The following is a 22,886-nucleotide window of genomic DNA, read 5'->3' on the forward strand; positions in this document are numbered from 1 at the left end:
AGTAGATGGCTGTACTTAATAAAATAGTTTCACTGTGGAACTGTTATGTGCTTATTGAAACTTTCTTTTTTTGAATTTTGCTTTAAACCTCTTTGGGTATCTCTCAGAAATAAGACCTTCTTTTACTTTTAAGTTCACCTTTAAGTTAAAGACAATTCAATTTCTATAGTGTTACCTGAAGACTAATGATATCTGCATCACAGTTAACAATTTCTTCCATAATTCCCTTTTTCCTGTATTCCCAGTTTAATGCCCAGGAAGGGCAATAGCCATATAGCTGCCGGGTGGCGTATTTATCACATAACACATTGTAACACATAACCGTGAATGATGCTAAGAAGTAGGAGAAAAAAAAAAAAACAGACAAAAAGGAGAAAATTAGGCAACTTTTTCTAAAGCAATATCACGTGCATAACTAACTGCACACGCACACACGGCACACAAACATACTCAAAATATCATCATTGTGAAATGCGTCAGGCAAGATTCTATTAAATGGTAGCCACTGAAGCTTCTTCACTGGAGTCTATCACACCAAAGCATTTTACTAGAATTAGACTAACAGTTCATATTTGAGAATTTTAGGAAATTTATTTTAATAAATAAAAATTCAAATTTTAAATCAGAATGTTAACCTATTGCACATAATTATGTTGAGCAAAGCTTCTCTGTATAAATGAAATGAAAATAACTTTTCGTTTCATTGTCATTAAAAGGCTCTAAGTTCAATTTTTATTAACAGAATATCCATACTTAGTACGTTTTTGGATCTCTTACTGCTCTCACTGCTCTGACAGAATATGGGCTAACAAAGTTTAATTATCAGAAAATCCTTTTTGCCAAGTCAAATGTTCACTTCTGAAATTAAATTCTCATTTAAAAATGCCCTTGAACTTTAAAGGACTGTGAGCAAACTAATAATAGTCAGAAAGACACGGTTTGTATTTGTGCTACTGAAAAGTGTGCTCTAAGGACGAGCAGCATCAGTTATCACCTAGGAACTCAGAAATGCAGAATCTTTGATCCCACAAAAATCTATGAATCAGAACCTGCAATTTAACAACATCCTCAAGTGATTCATATGCACATGCACACTAGTTTGAAAAGCCCTGATTTTTATCAGTAATTCTCTATCCTGGCTGCCCATTAGAATCATTTTATAGAGCTTTAAAAAAAAGTTATACCCAGGACCCTACTTGCGTCTAACTGAGTCAGTATATTAGGGTCTGGGTATTTATATTTCTAAAAAGCATCCCAGGTGATTCTAATGGGCAGACACGGTTGAGAATCACAAGGTAAGAATCCAAGTAATAAACTAACACTTGATTCAAGTTGGTTCAGATTCAGATGATGTTAAAAGTATTAAGAAAAATAGTTCAATGGTTCCACTAGGGATCTGACTGGTGGCCTTTTTGTACACTGGTACCTTTTTCATTATCTGGTACTTATTCTTATATAGTTTAATTTTTATAGTTTTGTGGCTATAAATCACCCTTAACCATCACTAGTTATTATACACATCTCCCTATGCACCACAAGTAAAAGGCATTTTTAATAGTATCTTTTTTTTCAGCACTTATATTCTACTCAGGGAAGTATCACACATTCCAAGAAAAATCCATACTCATTTTTCAATAAGGAAAATCCAAGAATACTTTGAGAATTCAACTACTAATGAAAACTTGTTTCTGTTGTTCCCTTTCTTAATGGAAATGTAGGCATGCAATATTAGGAAACTTTTCTTCAAGATTATGTTCATTTGTACTCAAAGAGGGATAACTTTGAACAACTAGAAAGTGGCGTTTTTAGCATTGTAAAGGAACAAATTAATTGCACATTAGGGAAGGCTAAACATAAAATAAATCTGCCTAACTTAAGGCCTTCTAGAAAACCTCAGGTATTCTTTTTTCCAGACCACCAATGTGTCATGATAATAGAAGTGTTATTCATGAGAACACTGACAAGTGCCTCTTAGAACAGGCTGACATAGTGGTTCTAGAGTATGGTGGTTTTAAAATTATTAACTCTCAAAGACATAGAAATGTACTGTATACGATAATATTTCTCAGTGTTATTAAAATGCAAATAGAACCATGAAGATGTTATACTTCCTTCATTTCCCAATATCCAAGCAAATGATTTTTTCTGTATCCTCTGACTTCATAAAAAAACAAAACAGAACAACAAAAAAACCCCTCACAAACAGAAGGACTTAAAAAGTACACAATAAACTGTGATTTACCTGTTGAAAATTATTAAAGTATCAGTATTCAGTGACTGGTTTAGCCCTCATATTAGAACAGTAAAATTTTTATTTGTTAATTTAAAAATGAAATTAGGTATCATGAAAACTATTACTCTGTGACTCAAAAGAATTACTTGGAGAAATACCAATTCATAACAGCTTATTTTAGGTAGAATTCCCAACCATAAAACGTCTAATAAGCAGTAAGAAGCCCTATAAATGAGGTCTAATCATTATTGGTTTCCACAAAGAGATAAAGGTTTATATTTTCTACATTACTGCAGTTCTAGAAGTGCTAAGCCATATCCTTAAATTGCTCAAATGCTCACCCTGTACCATTTCTATACCACTAGCTGGTATCTTATTTTGTTTCTAGTATAGCAAATATAGACTCAGTCTAAATTATTCTTTCACAAGTGTTATCAGTCTACCCCCTCAAGAAAGATTAAGTACCTAAGTAGGTTAAAATTTTTCAGAAGAAAATTCATTCTTACTAATTTTTCTTAAATCACCCAACACCCTTCGTGAAGATGCCATTTGGACAGCTGTATTACAAGGAGTCATTTTAAAACCAAGAGTAGTATCATTGTGAAAGACAGGAGATTCTTATACATAAGCCTCAGTGTGGATTTGTTTTAAGTCTACTCATCAGTATTTTTACATTCATCTACCCAGGGGAGATAAAATGAAGGCCTGTTAATTATATCACAAAGTCCAATGGCATTTCAAGTATTTCTGAAAAAAAGTCAAGGAAGAAAAAAAACTACCTGATGGCAGAATTTGGTCTCGTTCTTTTAATGTAATCCATGGCCTCGGAGGAAGCTGCTCTGGATGAACTGAAAAAGTGTTTTTCAAACATAAGTTAATTTCATGTGTTCCTAAAATCAGTGTTCTTTACTTTATAATGTCAAACCAACATCTGTTTTCTCTTCAGCTGTAATGACCCACAATGGTAAATGTCTAATACCCATGACTTAGGAATGTAATGAAATACAATGAAAATTTAGAAGCTGAAGGAAGGTTAAGAAGAGCTATATAGAAAACACATAGCTAATATACAAAAAAGACATTAAGAGACTCATTAATGGCACTTCCACTGACATAGTATTTATGAAAAGTACCTATTTAAAAATTTACGTAGGGTCTTATGTCTTAATTACACATGCTATGTGAAGTTCCAACATACTGATGAACTTAAATACTCAAATGTTTTTAAAATAGAAAAAAAACATATGAATTGTATAAAAATTAATGAATTTTCTACTGGGGCTTTCATGTTCTAAGTTTAATCTTTCGTTCATAATGTCCATGCAAAGCAAGAGATTAGAAGTGCATTGTACAGAAAAAAAGAAAGGCATTGGTTAAATATTAATTGCTCAGATATGGTTATCAATACCATGGAACTAAATACTACCCAACTATCAGATGAAAGAAAATTCACTAAGTTAAGTTTTAACTACCCCTTTTCTTCTTCCTTTTAAAAACATTTGCAATTACAGGACAATTTGATTCAAGTTTGCAGACTTGCCCAGGGTATTGGTGGCTGAGAAATGTATTCCTTTAAAATAAAAACATGCCATCTTCATCTAGCCACAGAAATTTTAAGTATCAAAGATCTTAAAAAGTGTCATTTTAGTAAACACTCTGGTATTCTGAATATCTACCTAAAGGATGCCTGTTTTAACATCTATACTTTTCAAAAAATCTAATGGACATTGTTTTGCATATTCGATATCTTGCCAGGAAAGAAATGAAGGTTATCATAAGATGACAAACAAACCATTCAGCTGGTTCAACATGTTGAATTCTGAAAAATAATCATGCCTGCTAGGAGTGTCGTGTTAAACTCATGGCAACAATCTCAAAAACGGAAAGCCCAATATATAAATAGACTAAAGGTAAACAAGGAACTTTCTAGCTATTGGGATACTTATTAGCAAATGGTTAAAAATTCATAAATCAAGAAAATTCTCAATAAAACAAGTGAAGTGACATCAACATTTTGGTGCTTCCCATATGTAACATATTTTAACATCCATAACAACACATCAGTATAAGTAAAATGTATAGTATCCACCAACAATATCTGAAGAGCCAAAAACAAAGGAAAAGACACTATATCTCTCTAATAACCAGAAAGAATAAAGAAACGAGATGGCATGTTTTTCTTCAGATTAACAAAAAGTTTTAACTTTAATACTATCCAGGGTTGGTGATAGTAACAAGAAACACATACTTGCATGTACAGCTGGTAGGAATATAAACTGGTACTACTATCTGTGACGACAAATTGAATCATCTTTTAAAATGTTAAAACATCCATGTCCTTGTGACCCTGCAATTCTATTTCCTGGGATCAGCCCTATCTGCTTAAAGCAGCATTCACATAGATATTCATTACACCATACACCATGTTTATATAGTAAAAACAATGGTAAATGGCTAATACCCATTTTATGAAAGTCTGTGCTACAGTTTAAAAGAAAAAGAATAAATACATGTATGCAAAAGTACAAAGATAATATAAAAAATACTGTTGAGTAAAAATAAAGTAGAAAATATATAATGAATTTAAAATGTGATTTATTAGAAAAAGGTTTTAAAACACACTTAAAGAGTAATATATAAAATTTCTACTGGTATAATTTTTGGATGTAAATGTCTATAGAAATGTCTACAAGAATATATACCCAACCTACAAGTGTGTCTATTTACATGCAAAAAAATTGGAATTAAAGACAGAGGTCAAAGAAAATTCTAGTCTTAACTGGAATTTTAACATTTTTTACAATGAGAATAATATATTCAAGTGTGACATAAAATTAACTTGTTTTGTTTTAGGAAGGCTTTGGTCTTGTCTGCATATTACACTTTTTATTATGAAATATTTCTAATATACAAAGGTGTGGAGAGCATCGTGTACTGAATCTCTAATATCCATTACCCAGCTTCAAAAATGATAAACCTTTGGACAATCTTGATTCATCTATACCTCCACCTACTCCACACTCCTGATCCCCTATACCTGGATTATTTTGAAGGTGATCCCAGACATACTATGTCTTCCATAAATATTTCAGTAGATATCTCTAAAAATTATTGATAACATTATCAAATCTAAAAAAAAAATTTAACAATAATTTCTAAATATCATCAAATCTCTAGAAAGTATTTAAACTTTCTCTACTACCTCAAAATTTTTTAATCACTAAAATACTGCGTTTGTTCCTAAATCAAAAAACTGAGTTCCACAGTATGTTTTCTTTCCAATTCTCATCTTGCTGCCCATAAAATTTTCCTTTATATGTCTTACTGCTGTTCAATTATAAATATATTCCCACTGCTATTAGAATTTGCTTTTTTAATTGACTATTTGATCTATTCCCTGTTCGGTTTCTTCACATTGTCGTTGCTCAGGAATACACTGCATTTTTTTTTCTTTTTATGTTCCAATCCCCTTCACACATTTCTCCCACTCCATCCCCATCTCTGGCAACCATCAATCTGTTCTCTGCGTCTCTCAGTTTGTTTTTTTCTTTTTAGATTTCACATATAAGAGAGATAATATGGTATTTATCATCGTCTGACTTATTTCATCAAATAGAACGTCCATCCATGTTGTCGCAAATGGCAAGATGCCATATTCTTTGACAGACTAAATAATATTCCATTGTGTGTACACAGACACACACAATTTCTTTATCCATTCATCTATCAATAGACACTTAGATATCTTGGCTGTTGTAAAAGCTGCTGCAATGAACATAAAAGTGCAGATATCTTTCTGAGTTAGTGTTTCCATTTTCTTACTATAAATACGCAGAAGTGGAATCGCTGGAACATATGGTAGTTCTAGCATTATTTTTTTTTTTTTGGAACCTCCACACTGTTTTCCACATGGATCACAAAAATATATTCCCACGACAGTACACAAGGGTTCCCTTTGCTCCACACACTCTCTAACACTCGTTATTTCTTGTATTCTAACAGGTATGAGGTGGTATCTCATTATGGCATTGATTTGCATTTTCAAGATGATTAATGATGTTGAGCATCTTGTCATGTGCCTGTTAGCCACCTGTATGTCTTCTTTGGATAAATGTCTATTCAGGGCCGGCCCGATGGCTCAGGCGGTTGGAGCTCCATGCTCCTAACTCCGAAGGATGCCGCTTCAATTCCCACATGGGCCAGTGGGCTCTCAACCACAAGGTTGCGGGTTCAACTCCTCGAGTCCCGCAAGGGATGATGGGCTCCTCCCCCCTGCAACTAAGATTGAACACGGCACCTTGAGCTGAGCTGCCACTGAGCTCCCAGATGGCTCAGTTGGTCAGAGCGTGTCCTCTCAACCATAAGGTTGCCGGTTCCACTCCCATAAGGGATGGTGGACTGCGCCCCCAGCAACTAGCAATGGCAACTGGACCTGGAGCTGAGCTGCGCCCTCCACAACTAAGATTGAAAGGACAACTTCACTTGGAAAAAAAGTCCTGGAAGTACACACTATTCCCCAATAAAGTCCTGTTCCTCTTTCCCCAGTAAAATCTTTAAAAAAAAAATGTCTGTTCAGATTTTCTGCCCAATTGTTAATCAAATAGTTTATGTGTTTTTGCTATAATGGTATATGAGGTTTTTATATATTTTTTGGATATTAGTCCCTTATCAGATATATGATTTGCAAATATACTCTCATTCAGGAGATTACCTTTACATTTTCTTGATGGTTTCCTTTGCTGTGCAGAAACTTTTGGTATTTATTTCTGCTTTTGGTGTCAGATTCAAAAATCTATCAGCAATACCTATGTCAAGGAGCTTATGCCTATGTTTCCTTCTAGGAGTTTTATGGTTTCAGGTCTTATGTTTCAATCTTTGATTCATTCAGAATTTGCGTGTATGGTGGAAGCTAGTTTCATCCTTCTGCATGTGGCTGTCAGTTTTTCCAACACCATTTACTGAAGAGACTATCTTTTTCCATGGTATATTCTTGGATCCTTTGTTATAAATTAATTGACCACATATGCGTGGATTGATTTCTGGGCTTACTATTCTGTTCCATTGAACTATGTGTCAGTTTTTTATGCCAGTACCACACTATTTTAATTGCTATAGCTTTGTAACTTAGTTTAAAATCAGGAAGTGTGATACCTCCAGCTTTGTTCTTCCTCTTCAAGACTGCTTTGGCTATTTGGGTTTTTTTGTGGTTCCATACAAATTTTATGATTATTTGGTCTAGTTCTTTGAAAAATGCCATTGGAATTTCGATATGGTTTGCAATGAATGTGTAGATCTCCTTGGATAGTATGCACATTTTAACAATACTGATTCTTCCAATCCATGAGCAGGAAACTTCTTTCCATTTATTTGTGTCATCTTCAATTTCTTTCATTAATGTCTTGTAGTTTTCTATACACGAGGTGTGATCAAAAGGTGAATGTTTTTAAAAAAAAATTACAGTAAAAGACACAATGTCATTAACCCCACTCAAAGTACTCCCCCTTGCTTCAAACACACTTATCCCACCTTTCTTGCCACTTTCTAAAACAGTTCTGCAAGTCCTCTTTTGTGAGTGTCTTTACTTCATCCTCCATCATGACAACGCTCCATGTCACACATCACTTCTCACATATGGCAATTTCTGTCAAATAAAAACATTACGGTGTGTCCTCATTCACTTTATTCACCGGATCTGGCACTGTGCGACTTCTGGCTCTTCCCCAAAGTTGAAATGACCATGAAAGGAAAATGTTTTGAATCGATTCAGGACATCGAGGCAACCATGATAGTACAACTCAAGACACTCATGAAAAAGGACGTCCAGAACTGCTTCAGAAAGTGGCAAGAAGGATGGGATAGATGTGTTTGAAGGGGGCGGGGGGATTAATGGCAAAGTGTCTTTTACTGTAATAAATTTTTCTTTATTAAAACATTCACCGTATTTTATTATCACACCTCCTTGGTTAAATTTATTCTTACGTATTTTATTCTTTTTGATGCAACTGTAAATGGGACTGTTTTCTTTATATCTTTTTCTAATACTTTGTTATTTGTGTGTAGAAACGTAACAGATTTCTGTGTACTGACTTTGTAATCTGCAACTTTATTGAATTCATTTATTAGTTCTAACAGTTTTTTGACCAAGTTTTTAGGGTTTTCTAGATATATTTATGTCATCTGCAAATACTGACATTTTGTTTTTTCTTTTCCAATTTGGATGCCTTTTTCTTTTGCTTGCCTAATTGCTCTGGCCAGAATTTCTAATACTGTGTTGCACAGAAGTGGTGAGAGTGGGCATACTTGTCTTGATGATCTTAAAGGAAATGCTTTCAGACGTTCACTGTAGAGCATGAGTACATTAGCTGTGGGATTATTATTTATGGCCTTTATTATGTTGAGATACGTTCCCTCTATACCCACTTTGTTGAAATTTTTTTAATGATATATGGATGTTGAATTTCATCAAATGCTATTTCTGCATCTACTGAGATGATCATTTGATTTTTATTCTTCATTTTGTTAATGTAGTATATCTTCACACTAACTGACTTGCAGATGGTGAACCATCCCTGTATCCCTGGGGTAAATGACACTTGATTATGATGTATGATCCTTTGAATGTATTGTTGTATTCAGTTTGCTAATGTTTTGTTGAAGATTTTTGCATCTCTGTTCAAGGATACTGGCATGTAATTTTCTTCTTGGTCTCTTTGTATCTTTGTCTGGTTTTGGTATTAGGATAATGCTGACCTCATAAAACAAGTTTGGAAGAGTTCTCTCCCTTTCTATTTTTTTGGAAGAGTTTGAGAAGGATGGGTATTAAAAATCTTCTTTGAATGTTTGACAGCATTCCACAGTGAAGTCATCTTATCTGGGACTTTTGTTTGTCAGGAGGTTTCTGATTACTGATTTAATATTTTTACTAGTAATCAGTCTGTTCAGATTTTCTATTTCATATAATTCAGTATTGATAGGTTGTATGTTTTGGAGAATTTATTTCTTCTAGGTTGTCCAATATTTTGGCACAGAATTGTTCATAGTAGTCTCTTATGATCCTTTAAATGTAATTATTAATAGGTATCTATGTATTGCCGTTTTGTTGTTTACTGGCTGTTTTTGTAGTTACTCTCTGTTCCTTTCTTCTTTTGCTCTCTTCCTTTGTAGTTTAATGATTTTCTTTAATATTACCCTTATTTTACTTTCTTTTTATCTTTTGTGTTTACTACAGGTTTATGCTTTGTGGTTACCATGAGGCTTACATATAACATCTTATATCTATAAAAGTCTATTTTAAGTTGATAACAACTTAAATTTAATCCCATTCTAAAAAAAAATATTTTTTGTCAAGATGAAACTGCAATGTCAATGATATGACAAAGGACAGGAATAGAGTTATATGGACTACCATGAAATAAAATAAATACTGTTTAATTGATAAATACATATGGTCCTATAAACAGTACTACCCCGTTTCCCCGAAAATAAGACCTAGCTGTACAATCAGCTCTAATGTGTCTTTTGGAGCAAAATTTAATATAAGACCCGGTCTTATATAATATTATAGTAAAATAAGACCGGGTCTTACATTAATTTTTGCTCCAAACAACACATTACAGCTGATTGTCCGGCGAGGTCTTATTTTCGGGGAAACACGGTAGAATTTGGATAAAAATTGAAGATAAGTCTGTTCTTATTCTGAATAGGAAAGAAGAGACAGCAATTAACATCTTAATACATCTCTCAGTATCATACTTGAAATTTGATATAGTTCTCCCATTTTTATCTCCCATATATGCCACACGAGGTGCTTGGTATATACTAGGTGCTAACCAACCCTGCAACCACTTCTGGAGCAACCAGGAATAGATAGGGGGAATAAATTAAAAAGGAACTAAGAAAAGTCTCACTTCTGTGGCCAATGGAGCAGAAATGGAGAATCCCAATAGGGACTAGGTGGGGCATCCACACTCAGTGGCAGAGGTGATCCAGTGTTGATGATGGCAACCTCTTTGGCGGCGCCCAAGAGAGCCAGCCCATCCCACACCTCACAGTGGTCAGCAGCACTGGGCCTGGTTTGCCCACAGCAGGTGTGTCACCTGAGCCTGGAAGGGCTGACAGAAACCATATGCTAAACCTAGACGGGGCAACTGCCTGCTAAAACTGACATTTAAAAAGGATCAAGACTCATCTAATATTCAAAATATCCAGGGTATAACTGAAAATCATTGGTCATACTAAAGACCAGGAAAATCAAAACTTACATGAGAAAAGACTATCAACAGACACTAACACAGCGATAATTCAGATATCGAAATTATCTGACAGAGATTTTAGAGCAGCCATCGTAAAGCTGCTTCAAGAAGCAAATTCTCTTAAAACAAATGAAAAAAAACAGAAAACTCCAGCAAAGAAGACTAAGGTATATATTTTTTTTAAAAGACCAAACAGAAAATATTGAACTGAAAAGCACAATAACCAAAATAACAAAACTCACTGGAAGGGCACAATAATAAAGGTAACAAAAGATAAAATGATTGAATTTCAGAACCAATAGAATTTATTAATTATGGAAAATAAAAAGAAAATAAACCCCCCAAAAAATGTGAACAGAGCTTGAGGAAATTGTGGGACTGTAACAAAAGCTCTAAGATCAATATCATCAGAGTCCAGAAGGAGAGGAGAAAGGACATGGACTTAAAAAGCATTCTTAAGAGTTAATGACTAAAAATACCCAAATTTAGTAAAAGACATACCTACACATTCAAGAAGGTGAGGAAACTGCAAGTAGAATAAACTCAAATAAATCCACACCAAGACATGTTATAATTAAACTGCAGAAAACTAAAGACGAATCTCAAAAATATCAGATAGAAATGACACATTACTTATAAGGGAACGATGGTTTTTTTTTCTCCCTAAAACCATGGCGGCCAGAGGAATTGACACATTTTTCAAGTGCTGAAAGAAAAGAAGTATCAACAACAAATTCTGTATCCAACAAACCATTCTTCAGAAATTAAGGAGAAATAAAGAAGTCATCAAAGGAAAACTAAGAGATTTTGTTGCTAGCAGACCTGTCTTAAAGACTGGCTAAAGGAAGCTCTCTAAACAGAAACAAAATAATAACAGAAGAACTGGAACATCAAAAGGAAAAAACAAGGAATGAGAAAAATTAGGGGTAAATATAATAGATTATCCTTCTCCACATGAGCTTAAATCATATCTGATGGTTGAAGCAAAAATTGTAACAAACGTCTGGGCGGTACTCAGTGTAGGTAGAGGAAACACTAGAGACTACCAATTATATTTAAAAGTGGGGAAGGTAAAGCAACATAAATGGAAGTAAGGCATCAATAATTCACTTAAAGTGGTAAAATACCATTATCAGTTGACTGTGCTAAGTATGTCTACTGTAATATGTAGAGCAATCATTAAGAAAACTATAAAACACATTATACTCAAAAACAGCATTAAAAAAATAAAAGATGAAGATGGAATCGTAAAATATGTTTAAGTAACCCACAGGCAACCAAGAAAACATAAACAAAGGAAGGAGAAACAGAGGAAATAAACAGAAAACAAGTAATAAAATAGTAGACTTAAGTACTACATATTTATAACTACTTTAAATGATTTAAATACACAAATTTTAAGAGTGAAATCTTGGTGGAGTAGATAAAGAAACATGACACATGACTCAATTTTATTCTGTCTATAAGAAATTCAGTTCAAATTCAACAACATAGTAAAGCTGAAAGTAAGAGGATGGAAAAAGATATACCATGCTAACATTAAACAAAAAATTGAAAGCGGTTATAATAATATCAATAAAGTATACTTAAAAGCAAAGAAAATAGTAGGAACAAAGTTCACTGCATGACAGAAAAATCAATCCACCAAAAAGATGTAGCAATCCTAAACACAGCTTCAAAATACAAACCTCAGCAAATGTAAAAGAACTGAAATAACATTGAACATGTTTTCCAACTGGTCCCAAATTAGAATCAAACTAGCATAAAAGAGAGACAATGGGAAATTAAACACATTTCTAATTAAGCCATGAGTCAAAGAGGAAGTTTCTAAGAAAATTTTAAAATATACATTAAAACAAAATAAAAATGAAAATACAATATATCAAAATTTATGGAATGCAACTAAAAGAGATCTGCGAGGGAAATTTATAATGCTTCATGCTTACATTAAACAGATCTCAAATCAACAATTTGTTTTTACTTTAAACAAGAAAAAGAACAAAATAAATCCAAAGCAAGCAGACAGGAAAAAATACAAAAAAAACAGGGAAACAGAAAGGTTAAGCATAAAAGAACAGAAAAAATATATACTAGTGCAGATTCTAACCAAGAGAACTTGTGTAGCTATATTTTTTCATGTAGCTATATTAATATCAGAGTAATAAGAACAACAGCATGATAAAAGTTTCAAATATCCAGAAAGATGAAACATAAAAATATACCCTCAATATATGTAATTAAAAGGTTGTAAGAGATACAAGAGGAAATAAACAAATCCACAATCAAAGTGGGAGATTTTACCACAACTCTATCAGTAATGAATTAAAAACAAAGTAATCATTAAGTATACATACCCAATTCAAACAATTAACAAACTTAAAGCTAATACATAAAGAATGAAGTACCAAACAACTATAAAATGTACATTCTTTTTAAATGCATACTTAACATTTAAAAATTAAACATGTGCTGGGTAATAAACAACACATTTTAAAATTTTAAATCAAAACCAATCATAGTATGTTCTCTGACCATAACAGAATTAAGCTAGGTATCAATGACAGAAAATTAGCATTCCCCTGGAAATGGAGAAAGAAACTTCAAAGAAGAAATGATGAGATCTATTAGAAAACATGCTAAACTGAATAATAATGAAAATAATACAAATTAAATCTTGTGGGATACAGCTAAAAGTCATGTTTAGAGGGAGATTTCCAAATAAATACTCTGGAGGGGAAAAAAAGTCCAAAATAAAGTTAATGATTTTGGTATTAAGAAGTTAGAAAAGGAGCAGCAAATGAAACCCATAGAACACAAAAGGAAGAAATAAAGAAATTACTGATACTGAAAAGAAAATGTAACAGGACCAACAAAGCTAAAAACTGGTTCTTTTTTTTCAAATAAAGTATTGAAAAATCACTGGGCAAGGCTATGCATGGAATAAATGGAGGCAACACAAATAACTAATATCTGGAATGCAAAAGAAATATTACAAAACTCAACTGTATTCCATAAATCAGCAATAACAAGATGAGATTTATTTTCAAAAACACTATAAAAGTATCAAAAAAGTCAATATGGAGAATAAATGTCAAAAAATTTGCACAAAATTTTAAAAACAAGAAACCCGAAACTCAATATTTTGAGAAACTACAGAAGACACAATAAATAAAAGAATCTTATGCATTATTAGAAGATCGAGTGTGGTAAACATGCCAATTCTTTCCAAACCAATCTACACATTCAATATAGTCCTAATCAAAATCCCTACATTGGGAGAGAAGAGACATTTGAAAAGCTAATTCTAAAAATTTTAATGAAAATACAAGGTAAAACAAGCATGAGCCAAAACTAGCCATGACTACAATTAAATCAAGGGGGAAGACTTAATTACTCTACTGGATTTTAAGACTGAATGTATATAAATACACGAGGTATGATCAAAAAATACAGTGAATTTTTAAACTTTAAAAAATTTATTACAGTAAAAGACACATTGCCATCAATCCCCCTGAAAATACTCCCCCTCGCTTCAAACACACTTATCCAATCGTTCTTGCCACTTTCTGAAGCAGTTCTGGGAGTCCTTTTTCGTGAGTGTCTTTAGTTGTACTGTTGTGGCTGCCTCGATGTCCTGAACTGATTCAAAACATTTTCCTTCCATGGTCATTTTGACTTTGGAGAAGAGCCAGAAGTCAGATTCACTGGTGCCAGATCCGGTGAATAAGGTGGATGAGGACACACCACAATGTTTTCATTTGACAGAAATTGCCTTACCAGAAGCAATGTGTGACACGGAGCCTTTCTGTTGTGATCAACAAATATGGTGACTGCTGCTGCTGAGTGTCATCCAATGGAAAGGCAGGATTTTCAATATGGAAAGTTGCACGTTGAACCTTAGTAACAGTGTGTGACAAGTTTCAACTTGTTTGGTTGTAGACGGGTGTGAGCTACGGTTGAGAGAAGGTGTGTTTTAAAGTGAGCCATAAATTATCCTCTATCATGACAACGCTCCCTGTCACACATCGCTTCTGGCATATGGCAATTTCTGTCAAATAAAAACATTACGGTGTGTCCTCATCCACCTTATTCACCAGATCTGGCACCATGTGACTTCTGGCTCTTCCTCAAAGTCAAAATGACCATGAAAGGTAAACGTAAACGTTTTGAATCGATTCAGGACATCGAGGCAGCACGACAGCGCAACTAAAGACACTCACAAAAGAGGACTTCCAGAACTGCTTCAGAAAGGAGCAAGAACGATGGGATAAGTGTGTTTGAAGCGAGGGGGGGGGACATTTTCAGAGGGATTAATGGCAATGTATCTTTTACTGTAGTATTTTTGTTGTTATTAAACATTCACCATATTTTTTGATCACACCTTGCATACACAGACACTTTTTATATAGCTATTATATTCAAGTTTTATATACCACCATACTAAAGACACTGTTATACTGTCACAAAGACTAGTGGAAGAGAATACAGAATTCAGAAATAGACCCATATATATTATACATTGATGATAAATGACAAAGATGGCACTAAAAACCAATAATGAGAGAACTGTCTTTTCAATAAATTGCTCAGGTTCAATTTAATACAAATACAGAAAAGTTATGAGATTTACTCTTGTATTACACAAACTTCAATGCCAACAAGTTTATAGCTTTAAATGTTACAAAAAAAGGAATTGTTAGATAATACAGAACAATACATTCATGAGCTCGAGGTAGGGAAAAACTGTTAGAAGACACAAAAGCAGTACCATAACAGAAAAGATCAACAAATTCAAGCATGTTTCATTTTTTTTGTTCATCAAAAGACAAATTAAGAGAGTGAAAAAGCAGAGAACTTCATGAGAGAAGGTATTTGCAACAAATATGCCAACAAATGGCTTTTATCTAAAACACATTAAAAACTCCTTTAAAATTACACACAGATACATCACACACATGCCATATAGCTGGGCAACTGGCTACTTTTATACAGATGAGAGATATTTAATTTTAAAGCATAAAGAAAACAGCATACACATATTATGTATACAGTTTATTTAAACTGCTACGTAGTCTTAATTTCTTACAAAAAGGACCTCTAATAAATTTATCTCTCTCTCATAAATCAACTTTTAGTCTTTTTACCCAAAAATTGTTTAGATAATATTAATTTGGTTTTACCTTATTGTAAATCTTACTATTTCTTAAAATTTAGTATGTAGGTGTCTTCTATCATGGAGAGAAGTTTTAAAAGAATAGCCAAAATATCTACAGGCCATCATGATGGCTTCTATGTTGGAATCTAGATCTCTCAGGCTCTATTTCAGGATTCTGTATTTTTAGAAAGATGGTATTAAAAAAAATGAATTTAGTAGCATTTCTACACTTTTATCCCTTTATTGAGTGCGTAAACAAAAAAATGTTAAGTCAAATACTAAATAGCCTTCTTATATTAAAAAAAGTCTAATTGCAATACAACTATTTTAGTCAGATAAATCTGTTCTTAATTAAAATCCTGCTTACAAAATTTCCACAAATATGTAGTGAATCAAACTAGTCATTCATGAAAAATGTGTGCAATATGTAGGTTCTACATAATCAAATCCAAACAACTGATAACTATGTATCTTTGTGATTAAGAGCAAGACAATCTTGGGTTCTCAGCTCCGGTACTAATCAGCTGTGTAACTTGGGTAAATTGCTTTATTGTCTGAATCTCAGAATTTGTCCGTACAATACCAGTAAAAATTCCTACCTCCTAGGTTCTTAGAAAGATTAAATGAGATAATGTAACTAAAGCTTCTTACATATTGCTTAGCAAATAGAAAGCTCTCAGTATATGAAAAGAAAAGGTCCCACTACCATGGAATACACTAATTAATGCAAGGAACTCCAAGCCTACAAGCAGTTTTAAAAAATGATCAGATGCTCTTGAGCAACATGTGACATATTAGCTAACAGTAATATTTGTAAGTTTACTGCTTTGGCATTAATAGTTACCTGCAAGATTGTCAAGCATGAAGTTCAGTAGCTTTCGGGTTCCATCTGGGTTCTGGTATAAATTGAGAATATCCTGTGATAAAGGATTGCCTAAAGCAGAAGACAAAAATAAAATCTGTAAGGCTTACAATAGCAAGACCAGACAAATGTACACAACAAAAAATAATTTTCTATAGTGAATATTACTGTATTTAATCTGAACATAAATTTAAAGAAATTGTATGAATTTAAAGAAATACTCTTTAAGATATTCACAAATAAAAACTTCAAAAGGTATTTCTTTCCTGATTTCAGTGTTTTACTGTAAACCTATAATTTGTTTCTCAAAATCACATGTATACATACATACCTAAACACACACACACACACACACACACACACACACACACACATCAATATATATATGTATATCACTGTCTATATATTGATGTTGGTCAATTCTGAAGTGATATCACAACTTGGCATTTGAAGTAATCCTTACAGGTTCTACATTAATCTCCAAAGACAATATTCGTACTGAAAGACAAACAGCCCTGTATTATAAAGAATGCAAGATATAAAAAAGAGGGTCATTTTAGTTAGAATATTTATATTACATATGAGAAAAGGAAGATATTTCATGTGAAAAAGAAAACTTGTTACCAAGTTAATGAAACGTGAAAGGAAAGTAAGAATTTTTTAATGATAGTGATGAGGAATGTTTGAGTACTAAGAGTATAGATTTATCAAATATCAAAAAAAACAAGCTATTGTTAACAGTCTATATATTCCCTTAAGAAATAAAGGAGGTATTTGTTAAGACAAGCACACAACAGTCTGGTAAACAGATTTGAGGAAACAAAAACTGTGGGACTTCCAGAAATGAAAATTCTAGCTATTAAAACAAACAGAATCCTCAATGCAACAGCCACCCACCAGAAGGGCTAAAATTAAAACATTATTAAACAACAAAGTGTTAGAAAGAATATGGAGTACTTGGAACTCTCATAAATTGCTGATAGAAGTATAAAATAGTACAACTATGGTGTAAATCTGGTTGGCAGTTCCAACTGAGTTGAAAGTAAAAACATGAAATGTTCTGGGGTGACAGAAATACTCTATATTTTGAGTTAGGCAGTGGTCACACATGTGGATACTTTTGTCAAAATTACTCAAGCTGCATACTTAAGTATTTGGGTATTTTACTATATGTAATTATAAATAAAGTACTAAGAAAAAGCCATGATGAATGTTTTAGGCAGTAGATTAGACACAGCTAAAAATAAAATTAGTGAACAGAAAGATATCAAAGAAATTACCCAAAAGATATTACTGAGAGTCAAAAGATGTAAAACATGAAATAGTAAAAGATACAAGAGTTAGAATAAGAAATCTTGATATACATTAACTGGAGCTCTAGAAATAAAGAACAGGACATCAGTTTCTAGTTCAACATCTAAAGAGCTTGGAAGTTGTCGCTCCCATCCTAAAGATTGAGGTCACAGGGCAAACTGCTATCCTGAACACAAACAGGCAGACTGAGATCACAGCCTATGGGAGCAGAAGTCCAAGTGCTGAAGCGCAGAGCAGAACAGGAATTAGTATTAGTTTGAACATTTTAAATAGTCATTGACAAATAGCTGGAGACTCAGAGAAGATAAGCTTGAGAGTTAAAAACTCCAGGAGACTTAGTCTTAGGGGATCCCACACTTTCCTGAGTCTTACCTCCTGGAGCCCCACCAGGTTCTCACTATAAACATTGGAGAAAAGTTGCCCTGAGCTTCTGGCAGGGGGTAGAGGGAATGTAATGTCCCCCTTAACAAGTCCTACCCACATGGGAATATAACCAATTGGGGTTTTACCAAAGCCTAACCAACCAGGGGTAAGAGAAATACTCCACATTCCAGCCCCCTCTAGCTGATGTGGGTGGGGGCAGGGGGTGAAACCAACTCAGGCTCATTAAAAGGCTGAGACCTAATCACAGGACTACAGGACTCTTCTCCTTCCATACTTTTCCACCACATCAATAGGGCTCCTGTGTAATAATACAGGATTACAGCTAAAAGAATTGCAAGCCTCTATTTAAACAGCCGCTGGGAAAACCCAAAGACAACAGAGGAGCTAAAAACAAGCACACTAGAGGAAATTTTGAATTCCAACATACAGCTACAGTAAATAGTAAACACAACCTAACTCCTAGGCAGAAAGAGCTGTTAGAGAGAGGAGAGTGAGAAGAGGCAAAAACTTTCAAAAGCTAATTAAAAAAATGAATAAACTGATACAAGGAAGCACAATGTGCACAAAGAAATTTATGAAAGGATTTCATTTTTCATTGTACTGCAAACTAGAGAATGCCAATAGCAAGTAAAAGACTTTGAAACCAAATAAGGACCAATTACTTAAAAACGAACCAAGAGAATGGCAGTACAATTTATTAGCAACACAGAAGCTAGAATATAGTGAATATCTCCAAAGATTGCAAGGCGATATTTGAGACTTTAACACTCCTCTACCAGTTATCAACAGGAAAATTAAACAGAAAATCAGTGAAGATAGAGAAGACCAGAACAACACTGTCAATAAACTTGACCTGATATTTACATAATACTTTACTCAAAAACAGAAAAATATACGTTCAAGTCCACGTGAACATTTACCAAGAGAGAACATATTCTGGGCCAGAAAGCAAACTGTAACATATTTAAAAGAAATGAAATAATACAAAGCATACTATCTGACCATAACAAAATAAAACTAGAAATCAACAGACAGATAATTTGGAAAATCCCTAAGTAATTTGAAATTAAACGTCACACTTCTAAATAATCCATGGGTCAAAGAAGAAGTCACAAGGGAATTTAAAATTTTTTTAATTGAATTAAAATAAAAACATTATCAAAATTTGTAGCATGTGGCTAAATCGGTGTCTTAAGGGAAATTTGTAGCATTAAATGTTTATATGAGGAAATATCTAAAATTGATGTAAATTCCATATTAAGAATCTAAAAAAACAAGAGCAAATAAACCCCAAAGAAACCAAAAGACACTAATAAAGAGCATAAATCAACAAAATTTAAAACAGAAAAACAAGAGATTACTACTGACCTCAAAACATGGTTCTCTGAAAAAGAGGCAATATAATTGACAAACCTACCTTTGACCAGGACAAAAAGAAACAACTTATAAATATGAAAGAAGGAACAGCCCCTGAGACATTAAAAGGATAGGGAGTATTACTAAGAAAATTTTATGTCCATAAATTCAGCAATTTAGGAGAAATGAACAAATTCCTTGACAGAAACTACAACAACCCGCTCAAGAAGAAACAGAAAGAAAACAGTAAAAATGGCAGAATAAGAACCTCCAAAAATTTGTCCCTCCATAAGAGCAATAACAAAACACTAGTAAAAATTGTCAGGATCAACTATTTCAGAACTCTGGAAATTAACCAAACAACTGCAGCAACCCAGGGAGTACTTTTTCCAGAAAAAAAGGCACAATAAGGGTAAGAACAACGACTTAAGGAGTTTTAACTTCTGGTCCTCTCATTGCCAGAGCAGCTTGGCAACAATCGGAGCCACCAAAACTAAGCTGGTGCTCTTTCAAAGACTCATTCCCAAAGACTGGCCATTATCTGACCTGGGTAGTGGTTCCTTGACTCTTGCCTAGCGCTAAAAGACACCCACCTGGAGGGGAGGGAAGGAGTTTGGAAGCATGTTTGAGAAAATCATCACAGGAACATGTTCTAACCTTGTGGCTGCCTGAGGTCACGGAAACAATTGAAGCAACAATAGACTAACCAAAAAACTTAAGGAAAAGCTTGGGAATAAGAATGTTAATACGGGCTTTGAAAAGCTCTGACATATTCTGAGGAACCTAGAAAGCCATACATATATGGAGGACTATGCACATGCTTAGGAAAAAATCTAAAAAGTCTAAGCTCTCACCTCTGCCTGACCTTGAGGCCATGCACACGTATAAAATAAAGGCTAAGGCAGAGTTATAAACTTCCTGGCTGAGTACTGAAGGTGTGCTCCAAAGTACACACAGAGCCACTTGGCTAAGAGTGGGAGATTTACTGGTTCCAGGCATTTAAGGGAGCATCTATCCAAGTATTAGCTGACCAACTGAATAAAGGCTTCACAGCCAAACATGATAAAGAATACAAACTTCACAGAATTAGTTATAAGGTCACTAAAGCAACAAATAACAAAGTAGCAATAATAAACAACCCTGGGAAAGGGAGAGATTCTGATTTCAGAGTTGCCACATTATTTAAAATGTCCCGTTCTTAACAAAGACATTAAGAAGCATGCAAAGAAACAGGAGAGTATGTCCCCATACATAGGGTTCGGTAAAAGCAATCAATAAAAATGTCCCCAAGGACAATAAAAACTCTACCTGAGGACTTACTAGAAAAGGCTTTAAAACTCCACTATTTTAATATGTTCAAAGAGCTAGAGAAAATCATGTCTAAAGAATTAAAGGAAAGTATAAAAATGTCTCACTAAATAGGGAATATCAAAAAATAAATAGAAAATTATAAAAAAGGAACCAAATAGAAATTATGAAGTTGAAAAGTACAGTAAAAAAAAGTCACTTAGAAGGGCTCAAGAGCAATATCAGACAGGTAGAATTATCTGTGAACTTCAAGATGGGTTGACTGAGGTTATACAGTCTGAGGCACAGAAAGAAAAAAAGAATGAAAAAAATGAGTCGAGCTCAGAGATCTGTCAGACAACATCAAATGTACCAACATACACATAATGGGAGTACCAGAAGACAGAAAAGAACAGAAAAAAAATTTTTTTGAAGAAATAGTGGCCAAAAGTATCCCAAATTTGATGAAAACAATATACATATCCAAGAAGCTGAACAAACTCCAAGTAGGATAAAATGAAAGAGATCCACACCTAGACAAATTGTAATAAAACTGTGGAAAGGTAAAGACATAATGAGAATCTTAAAAGCAATGGGAAAGTAGTGACTCATCACGTACAGATACTCAATAAAATTAACAGCTGATTTCTCATCAGAAACCCTGGAGGCCAAAAGGCAGCAGAATGACATATTCAAGGTGCTATATCGAGCAAAAATGTCCTTCAAAAAAATAAAGGAGAAATTAAGACATTTCCTGATAAAAACAAATTGAATTTGTCACTAGTGGACCAGCCCTATAACAAATTCTAAAGGGATTCCCTCCAGGATGAAATAACAGGACACTGGACAGTAACTTGAATCCGTATGAAAATGAGTACCAGAAAAGATAACTACACAGATACATATAAAAGACAATATAAATGTAATTATTGTTTTTAACTACTTTCTTCTTTTTTTTCTCTAAGAGACAAATGAATAGAGCAATAATTATAAATCTATGTTGATGAGCACACAATGTGTAAATGATATTTGTGACAATAACAGCATAAATGAGAAGTGAATGGAGCTACAATTACAAAGTGGTTTTTTTTTTTTGGATTATTGACGTTAAATTCGTATTAGTCCAAATTAGATTGCTATAAACTAAGATGCTAATTGTAATCCCCGGGGTGACCACTAAGAAAGTAACTCAAAATAATATAGCAAAAAGATTAAGGGAATGAAATTGGTACATTGGAAAATATCCATTTAACAAAAAAGGCATTAATTGAGGAACAAAGGAATAAAAAGGACGTAAGACATATAGAAAGCAAATAGCAAAATGGCAGACATAAATCCTACCTTATCAGCAAATAAATTAAAGTGGATTAAACTCTAATTAAAAAAGCAGAATTAGCAGAATGAACAATAAAACATGATTCATTATATGTTGTCCACAAGAGACACACTGTAGATTCAAAGACACAAATAGGTTAAAAGTAAAAGTATAGAAAAGGGTATGCCATGCAAACAGTAACCAAAAGCAAGCTGGAGCGGCTGTACTAAGAAGAAAGGGATAACCTCAAAGTCCTGTATCAATAGTGCCTCTATATCTAATCACCCATAAGTGGAAACAACCCAAATGTCCTTCAACGTGTGAATATCCACACAATGGAACACTACTCAGCAATAGAAATGAATTACCGATATATGCGACAACATGGATGAACCTCAAACGCATTATACTAAATGAAAGAATCCAGAATCAAAAGACTACATACTATATATTTCCATATATGACATTCTGGAAAAGTGGTTGTCACGGGCTAAGAGTAGGGGAAAGACATGACTTCAACGGACACAAATTAATTTTAAGGGTTGATAGAACAATTGTGGTGGAGATTATGCAACTGCTATGCATAGTCTGTCAACATTCACGGCAGAGGTGGATTTCACCACTCTATATAAATTATAGCTCAATAAAACGGTTGCTAAAATTTTACTGTTTTCAAAAATGTATTCAAGGTACAATTTCAAGAGTCATTACTTAGAGTTTAGAAATAC

General features: G+C 33.6%; 1 protein-coding gene across 2 annotated transcripts in view; it reads right to left on the reverse strand.

Moving 5' to 3' along the window:
• The window catches only part of CNOT6L (CCR4-NOT transcription complex subunit 6 like), a 97,345-nt gene that overhangs the window by 31,575 nt on the left and 42,884 nt on the right, over window positions 1-22,886 (reverse strand). For both annotated transcript variants that reach the window (XM_033105956.1, XM_033105955.1), the window contains exons 5-7: window positions 16,485-16,574; window positions 3,013-3,081; window positions 176-333 (exon numbers count right to left, since the gene is read on the reverse strand). In XM_033105956.1, coding sequence (XP_032961847.1) covers window positions 176-333; window positions 3,013-3,081; window positions 16,485-16,574 — 317 coding nt within the window. The remainder of the gene's footprint in view (window positions 1-175; window positions 334-3,012; window positions 3,082-16,484; window positions 16,575-22,886) is intronic.

This window comes from Rhinolophus ferrumequinum, chromosome 5 (assembly GCF_004115265.2).
Source record: "Rhinolophus ferrumequinum isolate MPI-CBG mRhiFer1 chromosome 5, mRhiFer1_v1.p, whole genome shotgun sequence".
Classification (NCBI taxonomy): domain Eukaryota; kingdom Metazoa; phylum Chordata; class Mammalia; order Chiroptera; family Rhinolophidae; genus Rhinolophus; species Rhinolophus ferrumequinum.